The 15,520-nt window shown below is 41.0% G+C and overlaps 1 protein-coding gene across 1 annotated transcript in view; it reads right to left on the reverse strand.

The window, feature by feature from the left end:
- Positions 1-6,025: 6,025 nt before the first annotated feature.
- The window catches only part of blk.L (BLK proto-oncogene, Src family tyrosine kinase L homeolog), a 30,666-nt gene continuing 21,171 nt past the window's right edge, over positions 6,026-15,520 (reverse strand). The window contains exons 7-13 of the mRNA XM_018264103.2: positions 14,832-14,981; positions 14,378-14,527; positions 14,103-14,282; positions 13,940-14,016; positions 10,909-11,059; positions 7,808-7,939; positions 6,026-6,339 (exon numbers count right to left, since the gene is read on the reverse strand). Coding sequence (XP_018119592.2) covers positions 6,137-6,339; positions 7,808-7,939; positions 10,909-11,059; positions 13,940-14,016; positions 14,103-14,282; positions 14,378-14,527; positions 14,832-14,981 — 1,043 coding nt within the window. The 3' untranslated portion in view covers positions 6,026-6,136. The remainder of the gene's footprint in view (positions 6,340-7,807; positions 7,940-10,908; positions 11,060-13,939; positions 14,017-14,102; positions 14,283-14,377; positions 14,528-14,831; positions 14,982-15,520) is intronic.

Consider the following 15,520-nt stretch of genomic DNA (forward strand, 5'->3'; position numbering starts at 1 on the left):
CTGTCTCTTCCACCATAATGAATCATGTTCGGCCCCTGCTGGGGGGGTCTGTCATACACAGAGACCTCTAATCTTGCTTTAGCCAAATACCTCACTAAATTCCTCTTCCAAAATTTAAAGGACCAGTAACATAACTTTTTTTTAAAAAAAAATCGTTAGTATAGAATGAAAAAAAAACACAAAAACAAATGAAACTTTGAAATCGCTAAATCTTTATTAAGAAATAACTTACCCGAAACTCTGCTTGCGCTCCTCTTCAGAAAAGGCGACAGGGCGACAATCCATTGTGCGGCGCTCGATTTCTCCTTTCTCCTATAAGGAGCGCCACATGGTGGATCGCAGGATCGCCTTTTCTGAAGAGGAGAGCAAGCGAAGTTTCGATAAGTTATATTATTAATAAAGACTTAGCAGTTTCAAAGTTTCATTTCAAAAAAATTGATGTTGCTGGTCCTTTAAAGGTCTGTCTATTTCTCATTTAAAATCTTAGTGGAACCTGTACTCCTCTCTTCTGCTCAGAATTGTAAATGAGACAAGTCTGCCCTCCAGTGTCACTGCACGGAAGTGAAGAAAGGCAAAGCCTAATCAGTTCTGTTTCATTCCGTCACTAAATGACGTAAGTACAACGCCCCACGCAGTGTGCAAAGTGCAAATAAATGCTGAAGCTTATTGTGCAAATATCCACAGGCCTTGCACACAAACCTACAGAATGCGTCATGAATGGAGGCGGGTGAGGGGAGGCATGTAAGCGCCCCGTCCTGCCCTGAAGCTTGCACTTCATTCAGATGAGTAAGGTACGGAGTGGCAAAAGGCTCAGTCCTCACCTGGTCCTTATCCTCACCAACTGCTCTAAGGCAGGCAGTAAGGACAGGGCTGGGGGCACCTTTTTACATGGATGTGTACAAACTGCACTCTTTGACTTTGGAGAGTGGAATTGTCTTAGTATTTTTCAGTGAGTGACTCCTGCTGGACTAGGGGTAGGCAACCAAGAAGGTTTGTGCCTGGCGACCCACAAGTTTCGCACCCTAGGCACGTGCCTTTTCTGCCGACCCCTAGTTCTGGCCCTGCCAGAGTGATTGAGGGGCTGCTCTGTACTATATAAACTCCTAGAGATAATGAAATATAACTTTCCCTTGTTCCCTTCTGTATTCAGTTGCTCTTAGTGGCACAGGTACACACTTACTCCAGTGCAGTCATCCATAGCAACCAGACATTTATTTTTATTATTTTATAGGGATGCACCGAATTCACTATTTTGGATTCGGCCGAACCCCCGAATCCTTCACAAAAGATTCGGCCGAATACCGAACCGAATCCGAAACCTAATTTGCATATGCAAATTAGGGATGTGAAGGGGAAAACATTTTTTAAATTTTTGACTTCCTTGTTTTATGGCAAAAAGTCACGCGATTTCCCTCTCGCCCTTAATTTGCATATGCAAATTAGGATTCGGATTCGGTTCGGCCAGGCAGAAGGATTCGGCCGAATCCTGCTGAAAAAGGCCGAATACCGAACCGAATCCAAACCCTAATTTGCATATGCAAATTAGGGATGTGAAGGGGAAAACATTTTTTAAATTTTTGACTTCCTTGTTTTGTGGCAAAAAGTCACGCGATTTCCATCTCGTCCTTAATTTGCATATGCAAATTCGGATTCGGTTCGGCCAGGCAGAAGGATTCGGCCGAATCCGACTGAAAAAGGCCGAATCCCGAACCGAATCCTGGATTCGGTGCATCCCTATTATTTTATCAGGGTTCTAAACTGGGTCCGTAACTAGGTGTAGTGACAGGGATCAGTGGCATAACTAGATGTTATTAGGGCCACAGCAAATTCATTTTAGGACCCCTCTATTTTAAAAAGATATTTTTCACAAACATAGAGTGATCTCCTATACCTCTTGGGACCCCAAGCAGTCCCCTCCTTCTATAGTAATGAGAACAGTGATTCACCTATGGGGAAATAATATATATATCCTATTAGAAATATTAGCTGCTCACTAGTAATATATCCATTCTGCTTTATACAGTATAAGGTACCTGCTAAAGTTTTGCTGAACAACAGACTGGAAGCAAATTACAGACCAATTATTTTTGTTAAAGGAGTGGGTTCACCTTAAAATTCACTTTTAGCATAACATAGACATTAATTGCAGTTGGTCTTCATTTATTGTTTTTTTATATGTTTTTTCCATTATTTAGCTTTTTGTTTAGTTTTGGTTGCTAGGGCCTAGTTGCTAGAAATAGGGCATTCTCAGGGGAGTAACTACAAAGGAAGCAGACCCTGCAGCTGCGGGGGGGCCCAGGAGGTATAGGGGTCCCATGAGCCCTAATTCATATAGAAGTTAAATAAATATTGGTAAAACAAGTCAAATTCTAGACGTTTTGGGGGCCTGAAAAATGATTTGCTGTGGGGCCCATTCATTTCTAGTTACACCACTGGGCATTCTATTAACATACTAAAAGCTGCCCTAATGGTGAACCACCCCTTTAAAGCTGTTGACATTTCACAGAAATAATGCAGATTCAGTAACATTTTATTAACACTTATTTTAACACCCCGCCCTACCCGACTACAATCGAAACTGTAAAAATAGGCCATGTCTGCATTGAGGGAAACTGTCACACAGCACATGAGAGCACAACTGTCACACAGCACATGAGAGCACAACTGTCACACAGCACATGAGAGCACAACTGTCACACAGCACATGAGAGCACAACTGTCACACAGCACATGAGAGCACAACTGTCACACAGCACAGGAGCGCACAACTGTCACACAGCACATGAGAACACAACTGTCACACAGCACATGAGAACACAACTGTCATACAGCACATGAGAGCACAACTGTCACACAGCACACGAGAGCACAACTGTCACACAGCACACGAGAGCACAACTGTCACACAGCACATGAGAGCACAACTGTCACACAGCACATGAGAGCACAACTGTCACACAGCACATGAGAGCACAACTGTCACACAGCACATGAGAGCACAACTGTCACACAGCACATGAGCACACAACTGTCACACAGCACATGAGAACACAACTGTCATACAGCACATGAGAGCACAACTGTCACACAGCACACGAGAGCACAACTGTCACACAGCACATGAGAGCACAACTGTCACACAGCACATGAGAGCACAACTGTCACACAGCACATGAGAGCACAACTGTCACACAGCACATGAGAGCACAACTGTCACACAGCACATGAGAGCAAAACTGTCACACAGCACATGAGAGCACAACTGTCACAGAGCACATGAGAACACAACTGTCACACAGCACATGAGAACACAACTGTCATACAGCACATGAGAGCACAACTGTCACACAGCACACGAGAGCACAACTGTCACACAGCACATGAGAGCAAAACTGTCACACAGCACATGAGAGCACAACTGTCACACAGCACATGAGAACACAACTGTCACACAGCACATGAGAACACAACTATCATACAGCACATGAGAGCACAACTGTCACACAGCACACGAGAGCACAACTGTCACACAGCACATGAGAGCAAAACTGTCACACAGCACATGAGAGCACAACTGTCACACAGCACATGAGAGCACAACTGTCACACAGCACATGAGAGCACAACTGTCACACAGCACACGAGAGCACAACTGTCACACAGCACATAATATCAAAACTGACACTTAGCACATGAGAGCACAACTGTCACACAGCACATGAGAGCACAACTGTCACACAGCACACGAGAGCACAACTGTCACACAGCACATAATATCAAAACTGACACTTAGCACATGAGAGCACAACTGTCACACAGCACATGAGAGCACAACTGTCACACAGCACATGAGAGCACAACTGTCATACAGCACATGAGAGCACAACTGTCACACAGCACATAATATCAAAACTGACAGCACATGAGAGCACAACTGTCACACAGCACATGAGAGCACAACTGTCACACAGCATATGAGAGCACAACTGTCATACAGCACGTGAGAGCACAACTGTCACACAGCAAATAATATCAAAACTGACAGCACATGAGAGCACAACTGTCACACAGCACATAATATCAAAATTGACAGCACATGAGAGCACAACTGTCACACAGCACATAATATCAAAATTGACAGCACATGAGAGCACAACTGTCACACAGCACAAGAGAGCAGTCAGTTCTACTGTCACACAGCACATGAGAGCACAACTGTCACACAGCACATGAGAGCACAACTGTCACACAGCACACGAGAGCACAACTGTCACACAGCACATGAGAGCACAACTGTCACACAGCACATGAGAGCACAACTGTCACACAGCACATGAGAGCACAACTGTCACACAGCACATGAGAGCACAACTGTCATACAGCACATGAGAGCACAACTGTCACACAGCACATAATATCAAAACTGACAGCACATGAGAGCACAACTGTCACACAGCACATGAGAGCACAACTGTCACACAGCATATGAGAGCACAACTGTCACACAGCACATAATATCAAAACTGACAGCACATGAGAGCACAACTGTCACACAGCACATAATATCAAAACTGACAGCACATGAGAGCACAACTGTCACACAGCACATAATATCAAAACTGACAGCACATGAGAGCACAACTGTCACACAGCACAAGAGAGCAGTCAGTTCTACTGATGGGACACAGTACAGGCAGAACTCTTGCACCCATGGGGCAAATATTTGCATCCAGCAACCCCTATGTGGGCAACAGTTAGGAGGCAGGGGTGGGTTTAGCCTTATAAATTTTCTTTAATATTGATGTGAGTTTATCATTGGAACAGCCACTGTAACGGACTCACTTGTATTGAAATAATCACAAAGAAGTTCTTCTCCCATATTGTCTTTATTATCTGGTATCTATATACAAAATATGGCACTGACGTTGCCCACACAATACTAAATAACCAATTCTTTAAGCTTTCTTGCTTCAGGTCAATGGCACACAGGGATGTTCCAATCGAATTTCATCTTTTTCGCATTAAAGGTCAACTAATGTGCTAAGGTTCCAAATTACCTTAGCAACCATCTACTGATTTGAATAAGAGACAGGAATATGACTATGACATTGTAATAATAGAAAGATGAGGAATAAAAAAGTAGCAATAACAATACATTTGTAGCCTTTATGAGAATTTGTTTTTTAGATGGGGTCAGTGACCCCCGTTTGAAAGCTGGAAACAGTCAGAAGAAGAAGGCAAATAATTAAAAACCTACAAAAAATGTAAAAGTTGCTAAGAATTGGCCTTTCTATAACATACTAAAAGTTAACTAAAAGGTGAACCACCTCTTTAAAGGTACTTGGATCAAACCATCCTCTTGCACTTTGGAATCTTGGGTCCCATTAATAAGCGTATATCTACTCAATCTGTAGGTTCTGTATATATTCTGTATGCCTAGCTAATATTATATTTGATCTCCGTGTCCTAAGAAATTACAGCATCAGAGCAACCGTCTGTTTTTACTTGATTTCTAATAATCTCTTCTTAATCCAAGCCCATTGCTGCCCTTATTCCTCCCCCACCCATTCTCAATTCTATTATTGCATAGGAAAAGACTGTGTTTGCAGATGGGTGCCATACGACCAACTGCAACTGTCCTCAGAAAGTTTTCTGATTGGCCAATGTTGTTGAAACCGAATCTGAACTGTTTTATCACTGACAAGGGTAATCCAGAAGCTCAAGAGTAGGTAAGCGTTGCTCATATCCAGTTGCCCATATCCAGTACACTATGGGATCCGTTATCCGGAAACCCATTAACCATAAAGTGTAGAATTACGGAAAGGCTGTCTCCCATAGACTCCATTTTATGCAAATAATCCAAATTTTTTAAAAATAATTTCCCTTTTCTCTGTAATAATAAAACAGTATCTTGTACTTGATCCCAACTAAGATATAATTAATCCTTATTGGAGGCAAAACCAGCCTATTGGGTTTATTTAATGTTTTCATGATTTTCTAGTAGACTTAAGGTATGAAGATCCAAATTACAGAAAGATCCATTATCCGGAAAACCCCAGGTCCCGAGCATTCTGGATAACAGGTCCCATAGCTGTACCATCATCTGCTACTGGTCCAAAGTCCAACTGTCCTAAACTCATGGTTCCTCTTCATATTGCTTTTCTGTCGATGTGCTAAAATCCTCCAGAACTGACTGCAAGTAATCAAATGTGGGTCGTTCCTCGGGTTTATCCCTCCAGCATCTCAACATGACCTCGTAAAGTTCCGCCGGGCAGTTGTTGGGGCAGGGCATGCGATATCCTTGGTCCAGGTTACAAATCACCTCTGGGTTGGTCATACCTGAAAAGATCAAATTAAAAAAAAAAGTATTTTCTGAAATTAAATGTGAAAAATTGACCTGTGGTCATACGGTGTAGTTTAGTTGCCCTTTCAATAGGCATCGTCCCCATAGCTTTGTTTCTGCAAAATATTCATCTTACTCCAATCAGTTAAATGATTCTTTTGCCATCACCAGATTGTCTCATCTGTCCTTTATTATTAATAATAATAATATCAAAATTTTATAATTCTATTGGGAATTCCACCCCCCAGCCTTGCATTATGGTCCTACCCTCACTTATCATCAGTTAAATACTTTTAATATATATGTGTATAATTGTGTCTCTGTACATGATCTTTACAGATCCGGCATTGGCCTGTTTAAAGCGATACCGACACGTTCCTATATAAATCATACGAATGTGTCCATATCAAGGAGGTGCTGCACCCCGAATATTTTCTCTCAAAGCCACCCCAGCCCCGCAAACCTTTGTGAAGATGACCCTCTGACACTGCCAATGGATCTTCTGCGTTGTTTCAGTAACGCTGTGTTGGGGGAGGATCGATCCTTCCATTGGCTGAAATCCTGTGTTTACTTGTAATTAGCATATGGAAGGATCTCTCACATTGAGGTGGGTGATATTGGGCTGATCTGATCGTGAGCCCTATGGCCCAATGATCTGATAATAATGTAGCCAATACGGGCGTTCGGATCGCAGGACCGCATCAACGAACATATGAGGCCGCAATCCAACGGGATTTTTTACCCTACCCAATCAACATCTGGCCGACTTTGGCCAGATATTGATTGGGAGAGCCCGTCATATGGCCCCATACACAGGCCAATAAGCTGCTGACTCGGTCTGTTGGCAGCTTACTGTACTGAGATCCTCTATGGCAGGGGTCACCAACCTTTATTACCCGTGAGCCAAATTCAGATGTAAAATGAGTTTGGGAGTAACACAAGCATGAAAAAAGTCCCTGGGTGGTACCAAATAAGGGCTGTGATTGGTTATTGGGAGCCCCTATGTGGACTGGCAGCCTACAGGAGACTCTGTTTGACAGTACATCTGGATTTTATACAACCAAAACTTGCCTCCAAGCCTGGAATTCAAAAACTGAGGCCACTGGAAGCAACATCCAAGGGGTTGGTGAGCATAATGTTGTGTGCAAGAGCCTGATTGTGGATCACTGCTCTATGGGCTCAGCTTGAGCGCCTTTTCAACAGTCAGATGTATCCTACAGAACTTTGTCATAGGTCAAAGAAGAAGACAATGAGCACAGTTACATATAGCCTTTGAGCCCTACAACCCACTGACCCCTATGTGGGCGACAGGAGGCAGGGTGGGTGCAAGTAGGAGGATGAGGGGTACAGCACAGTCCTCACCAGCCTCTCAATCAGAGATGTTATAACTTTTGTTTTCTGCTGTGATTTAATTGCTGTTCCTTCATTATTAGTCATCATTAGTCCACTTTGTCTTCTCCTTACCTAGGTATGGCGAGCACCCATATGTCACTATCTCTGTTAGCAGGATCCCAAAGGACCAGACATCTGATTTAATAGTGAAAATCCCAAAATTGATCGCTTCTGGCGCCGTCCACTTTATGGGGAATTTGGAACCTATAGTTGGGAATCAACGGAGAAAAAAAAAAGGCGTTATTACATTTGCTCCATTGTAAAAATACCCAGACTCTGTGGGGCCCCATTGTTTATATCTGTGAAATTGGTAGGACGCCCCCTGCTGGATCCAGTGCAACTGATGCATGAAATCATACGCACGCTGCAGGGGCTCAAATAGGAAATGGCGTTCAGGAAACGTAATATTGTGATCGTTCTATTTATTTCTGCATGCGAAAGTAGAACTTATTATTACTCTGCTGGTATCATTCTGGAAATATGAGTATTCTACTTCTGCTTTCACTCCATGGTTTCCAGATGCTAATAATGACTCTTCCTCTTCCCTTTACACTCACACAACTCTCTATAGGTAATGGTAGCATTAAAGGGGTTGTTCACCTTTAGATTAACTTTTAGTATGATATAGAGAGTGAAATCTGCATTTGGTTTTCATATTTTATTATTTGGGATTTTTGAGATATTTAGCTTTTTATTCGGCAGCTCTCCAGTTTGCAATTTCAGCAATCTTGTTACTAGGGTCCAAATTACCCTAGCAACCATGCATCAACTTGAATAAGTAAGATATGAATAGGAGAGGCCATAACAGAAAGATGAGTATTAAAAAGTAACAATAACAATACATTTGAAGCATCACAGACCATTTGATTTTAGATGGGGGTCAGTGACCCCCATTTAAAAGCTGGAAAGATTCAAAAAAGAAGGCAAATAATTCAAAAAGTAGAAAAAATTATGACCCATTGAAAAGTTTCTTAGAACTGTCCATTATATAACATACTAAATGTTAACTTAAAGGGATTCTGTCATGATTTTTATGGTGTCGTTTTTATTTCTAAATGACACTCTAGAATATAAAATTTAATTCCTAAACCAGCAAGTGCGTTTTTTAGTTGTTATATTGGTGTGTAGGTGCATCTCAGGTCATTTTGCTTTCAGAAAGAGCCAGCACTTTAGGATGGAACTGCTTTATGGCAGGCTGTTGTTTCTCCTACTCAATGTAACTAAATGTGTCTCAGTGGGACCTGGATTTTACTATTGAGTGTTGTTCTTAGATCTACCAGGCAGCTGTTATCTTGTGTTAGGGAGCTGCTATCTGGTTACCTTCCCATTGTTCTGTTGTTCGGCTGCTGGGGGGAAAGGGAGGGGGTGATATCACTCCAACTTGCAGTACAGCAGTAAAGAGTGACTGAAGTTTATCAGAGAACAAGTCACGTGACTAGGGGCAGCTGGGAAACCGACAAAATGTCTAGCCCCATGTCAGACTTCAAAATTAAATGTAAAAAACCCAGTTCGCTCTTTTGAGGAACGGATTTCAGTGCATAATTCTGCTGGAGCAGCACTATTAACTGATGTGTTTTGAAAAAAATCATTTATTCCCATGACAGTATCCTTTTAAAGGTGAACCACCCCTTAAAAGAGGTCCCAAAAAAATGCAGAAAGTTTGGGACCCACAATTTTAAAGATTTTCATTTCTAGGATGTCTAACCTGTGACACTATAGCTCTTGCTGAACTACTACCTTTAGCCAGAAGGCAAATAATTCATAAAACTATAAAAAAAGAGAAAGTGAAGGCCAATTGAAAAGTTGCCTAGAATTATCCATTCTAGAACTTACTAAAAGTTAACTTAAAGGTGAAAATATTGCATAATGAAAGAAAAAAAAACATTCAAGAGAAACTTCCATTGATTTCAAAGTTACATGTACATTGATTCAAAGGGGTTGTTCACCTTTGAGTTAACTTTTATTTGTGTTTTTTTGAGTTATTTAGCATTTTATTCAGCAGTTCTCAAGTTTCAGCACTTTGGTTGCTAGGGTCCAAATTAGCCTAGCAACCATGCATTTCTTTGAATAAGAGACTGGAATATGAATAGGAGAGGCCTGAAAAGAAAGATGAGTAATAAAAAGTAACAATAACAATACAGTTGTAGCCTTACAGAGCATTTGTTTTTAGATGGGGTCAGTGACCCCCATTTGAAAGTAGGTAACGGTCAGAAGAAGAAGGCAAATAATTCAAAAACTATTCCAGATAAATAATGAAGACCAGCTGAAAAGTTGCTTAGAATTAGCCATTCTAAAACATATTAAACATTAACTTAAAGGTGAACCACTCCTTTAATGCTAAAAGCACTTCTGGTTGGTGTTGAAAACATTATTTATCTCGTCTCCAGCCAAGACTCCAGTTCTCACAGTGCATTGCATGGTCGGTGATTAACAGACCAATAAAGAAGAATGCAAGGCATTGTGGGAAATGGAGTCTTAGCTGGAAGAGACACTTGACTACAGCAACATTTTTCGCTGGTGACCTGAAATAATATATATATAAATAATACACAAATGCATGAATTTCCTGTGAATGATATAGTGAATAAAGTACCCCCTCTTGTAAAATATAAGGATATTATAAGTTACCGAGGAGTTTCATGAACATATACATTGTCGTGGAACTCCAAGGTAACTTCTAATATCCTCATATTTTGCAACTGGGGGTACTTTATTTATTATAATACACAAGTTTCAGTGAGTCGTGACAGAAATGACATCAGAACTCACCGTTTATAACTGATGACATCAGAACTCACCGTTTATAAGGATATAATTTACAGGATATTCATGGCTTTTGTGTATTATATCCTTATAAACGGTGAGTTCTGATGTCATCATTTATAAACAGTGAGTAATGATGTAGTTTCTGTTACATGACTCACTGAAACATGTGTATTATAATAAATAAAGTAGCCCCTGTTGCAAAATATGAGGATATTAGAAGTCACCTCGGAGTTCCATGACCTGTATATGGTCATGAAACTCCTCGGTAACTTATAATATCCTTATAATTTACTTTATTCACTATATATATATATATATATATATATATAATATATATATATATATATATATATACATACACATAGTTTGCACAGATATGTCATGTGATCTAGTAAATTCCCTCTCACCCTCTTTTGCTGTATACTCTGTATCAATAACCCTCGCCAGTCCGAAATCTCCTATTTTACAGCAAAGAATTTCTGACACCAGCACGTTGGCGGCTCTAAGGTCTCGATGAATGTAGTTCTTTTTTTCTATATACGCCATGCCCTCGGCCACCTGAAAGGAAAGAGTATATTCATTTATTCCAAAAAAATAGTACACAATAAGCAGGTTGGGCTTTTATATATTGTTAGCGAAGGTGCTGTTACAAAGGGGCTATGTCTTCTCTTTAATTTAGAAGTTAGGAGGGTAATAAGAAAGCATTTTAAAATTGCAAGTCATAGGGTGACAGAAGCTTCAAATATAGAAAACAAGGAACTCATTGGTGCAGCTGCAAAGACTAATCCCAGAATAATGGATGTAAAAAAGCTGATATATAGAGATATTTTGGCTACATGGGACTCAAAACCAAAATGTGCTTAATAACAATGTTCCTCTTCTAAGTCTGAGCAACTTTCCCATATACATAATTTACAATGTTTTAGTGGCTTTAAAGTTATGTGCATTATGTAATTGCTATTGAAAGCTATATTTGTTTATCCGTTTCTGATCTCCGATTCCGACTGCTGAAACAATGTAGCAAGTCAGTTCTGTTTTTGAGTCGCTGGCCTCTGTTGAATTGTTTCAGGAATTGGAATCAGGAGTTCGGAAAACATAAACGGCCAGACAGATACTGCTATTCATAGCAATTGCATGTACACATAACTTTAAGGCGTTAGAAAAATAACCTAAGTAATGGTAATACAGGTACAGGATCTGTTATCCAGAAACTCGTTATCCAGAAAGCTCCCATCCCCCATAGACTCCATTTTATCCAAATAATTAAAATTTTTGAAAAAAATTCCTTTGTCTCTGTAATTATTAAACTAGTGCCTTGTACTTGATCCAAAAATGAGATATAATTAATTCTTATTGAAGGAATTACAATCCTACTGGGTTTAATTCAGGTTTAAATAATATTTTATTAGACTTAAAGAACGAAGATCCAAATTACAAAAAGATCCATTATCCGGAAAACCCCAGGTCCCGACCATTCTGGATAACAGGTCCCATACCTGTAATGTGAGAATTCATTATAGTAATGTTTTGCATATTTCTACTGTAACCAAAGATCTTTCTCTCTTTCATGCTGAGCCTGTGGCTTTAATAGGATCAGACTAGAGCATTTTACTGACTGTTATTCTGGGGAAATGGAAAATATCACTAATGACTGCTTCCTGTCATGATGACAGTCACTGAGATGTGACCACAAACTTAAACTATGTCTAATTCTGTCTCTCTGTCACATCACTTAATTGTGGAGCAGCACAGCGGTTTGTTACGTATCTACAGTTCTATACTTCCTTTTTAACTGGAGACTTGTATCAAATGGCTCTGATAAAGAGATTCTTTTTTGTAAGCAGCAGTCCTGTCCTGCTTTATGGCAGCTGAGATTCTAGCTATCTGTATAACAGAACATTCTGTCCCAGTGGCTGCACAGATCCTATCTGATCCCCATTGTAAGCAGCAGTCCTGTCCTGCTTTATGGCAGCTGAGATTCTAGCTATCTGTATAACAGAACATTCTGTCCCAGTGGCTGCACAGATCCTATCTGATCCCCATTGTAAGCAGCAGTCCTGTCCTGCTTTATGGCAGCTGAGATTCTAGCTATCTGTATAACAGAACATTCTGTCCCAGTGGCTGCACAGATCCTATCTGATCCCCATTGTAAGCAGCAGTCCTGTCCTGCTTTATGGCAGCTGAGATTCTAGCTATCTGTATAACAGACCATTCTGTCCCAGTGGCTGCACAGATCCTATCTGATCCCCATTGTAAGCAACAGTCCTGTCCTGCTTTATGGCAGCTGAGATTCTAGCTATCTGTATAACAGAGCATTCTGTCCCAGTGGCTGCACAGATCCTGTCTGATCCCCATTGTAAGCAGCAGTCCTGCCCTACTTTATGGCAGCTGAGATTCTAGCTATCTGTATAACAGAACATTCTGTCCCAGTGGCTGCACAGATCCTGTCTGATCCCCATTGTAAACAGCAGTCCTGCCCTGCTTTATGGCAGCTGAGATTCTAGCTATCTGTATAACAGAACATTCTGTCCCAGTGGCTGCACAGATCCTATCTGATCCCCATTGTAAGCAGCAGTCCTGCCCTGCTTTATGCCTGAGATTCTAGCTATCTACTGTATTCTAGATAATTCCAACTTTCCCATCTAGCAGTGGAAGGTGTTATAGGACCCTTGGGTGTTGATCGGGGTTGAGACCCTGCAGGCCTGTCATGACCATGCCCAGTCACAACCAGACACCCACAATCCACTTTAAACTCCTCTCACTTATTAGGAAAGCCTTCCCTCTTTTGGTGACCACAATTTGTGACTATTAGGGGATGTTTTTAAATTGTCAAGCAGTTGCTGAGCCATTGACACTTTCGTAAGTGCTACTGTGAGTGGTGGCAATTCCACATGAATACAAAGGGAAAATCCAAGTATAGCGTCCATAGTGGTCATAATTCATCATCTCTATTGAGCAGGACTCCCTTTACTTCTCAATTAGCAAAAGACGTTCTCCGCACTGCCCTTTCAGTTTGCCAAAAAATGCATCAAATCCTCACTTGGGTACACCGCTATCCCAACATCCGGCAACAGATTAAAGAATGAGGAGAGCACTTCTCAATAGCAAAAAAACGCTGTGGTTGTGTTATTTAGGGCTACTACACAACATGTTTCGGGTCATTACATACCTTTTCTCACTTGAGAAAGGGTATGTAATGACCCGAAAACTTGTCGTGTAGTAGCCCTAAATAAACACAACCACAGCATTTTTTTGCTATTGAGAAGTGCTCTCCTCATTCTTTAATTTGCTCCCTTTACTTTTCGTATGAGTCAATATTTGTATGTATATCTATGCATTTGTTTATGGTACAGCACTTCGAAATACGTTTATATCTTTATATGTTTATAAATGTGCGTTATGCATGATAACAACAGTGTTAATATTCCATGTACAAACCTGTGCCGACATGTCAACCAGTTTAGAGAAAGTAAGTTGCGTTCCTTCGTGTGTCTTTAGAAAGTCTAAAAGGCTTCCTAAGAGAGGAACACACAAGCAAATATTAAAAAAAACATCCCAATTGTTCTGTGGAAGTCAGAGCCCCAGATGGTGCCATACTTACCGTTGACCATATACTCTGTTACTATGTAGATGGGTTCCTTAGTGACCACAGCTAAGAGCTGAACCAGCTTGTCATGTTGAAGTGTTTTCATCAAATTTGCCTCCTCCAGGAAAGCCTCTCTTGACATGCTGCCCTCCTTTAATGTTTTTATGGCCACTTTCTTATTATTTTTATAATATCCTGCAAAGGAGAAAGAAAATGTTCATCTGTACAACATGAGCCCCGTAGGCACCAGATGCTCGGAATCTATTTGCCCAGTTGGGAATTGCTCTTACCCATCCAGACCTCTCCAAACTGCCCAGCCCCTAGTCTCTTCACAAGTTTCAAAGAGTCCCTGGGTATCTCCCATACATCTGCCTCCCAGTTGTTGGCAACCTGGTGTGGGCATGGTTGTCCAAGCTTTTGGCACAAGCCATCTGTTTTTTCTGTGAATATAACAAAGTATTATATTTACTGATTTATAATAAAAATTCCATTGTCATGTGCTCCATTCAAAAAGAAGTAGAGGCCTCCTTTTCTTGCCTCTTGGGCAAATGCAAAATGTATCTAGGTAAAGTGTGAAAAGAACCCTTGAAGTCCATATGCAATCCCTAGGAACACACTGATTGGATCATGTCTGGTTCTTAAAAGAACAAGATGGAAGCACAAAAAACCAACCATGTGGGGTTAATGAGGCAGTGGATGGAAGACCGCCCAAGGCACAGTAGCACAGTAGAACCTTGTACTTACTGGAATAATATTTCACTAGATCTTGTAGTGAGCAAAAGGTAAGTGCAGGGGAAATGTAAAACCCTCCGCTGTCCAACGTTCTGATCTTATAGTGTTTGATGACATCTCCCTGAGCAGAATCTCTGTCGCGGACGGAAAGTGAGAATGTGCCTGAAAACCAAGAAAAAAAAGGCACCATTTCAAGAAGCAACATGAACTCATTGTGTGCTATGATATTGCCCAACGTCTGCCATTGCTACAGAACTTGAGGCCTTAAGGCTGGAGTCATCTGAAGGACCTTTTATGGCCTTCAGTCTGACTGTGGACTATGACTCAACTGCTTCATTATTGTGAGGCCTGCAAACATGTATATTGAATAATTGGTCCAGAAGATGGACAGTGCTGCTCCGGAAAGACAACACACAGGCCTTGCTGGTACCATTATTGAGTTTTTTGGAAGTAATCATGGCATATACACTGATATAGGCTTGTTTATTAATGGGCAGTGCCAATGAATCATCTTGTTGTCCAAATGAAATATGGAATGTGCTAATGGATGGGAGCCTTGGGGGGGGGGTCCCTGTGCAAGACAATGATTTGGGACACCCATTCTTAGTCCATCAAAAAACAGAAGTGTCACCCAAATACCAGACTCATCAGAGACCCAAAGTTCTTGGGCATCACTTCTGCAGTGGGGATATGTCAACTAG

Source organism: Xenopus laevis, chromosome 5L, assembly GCF_017654675.1.
Source record: "Xenopus laevis strain J_2021 chromosome 5L, Xenopus_laevis_v10.1, whole genome shotgun sequence".
NCBI classification, from domain to species: Eukaryota; Metazoa; Chordata; class Amphibia; order Anura; family Pipidae; genus Xenopus; species Xenopus laevis.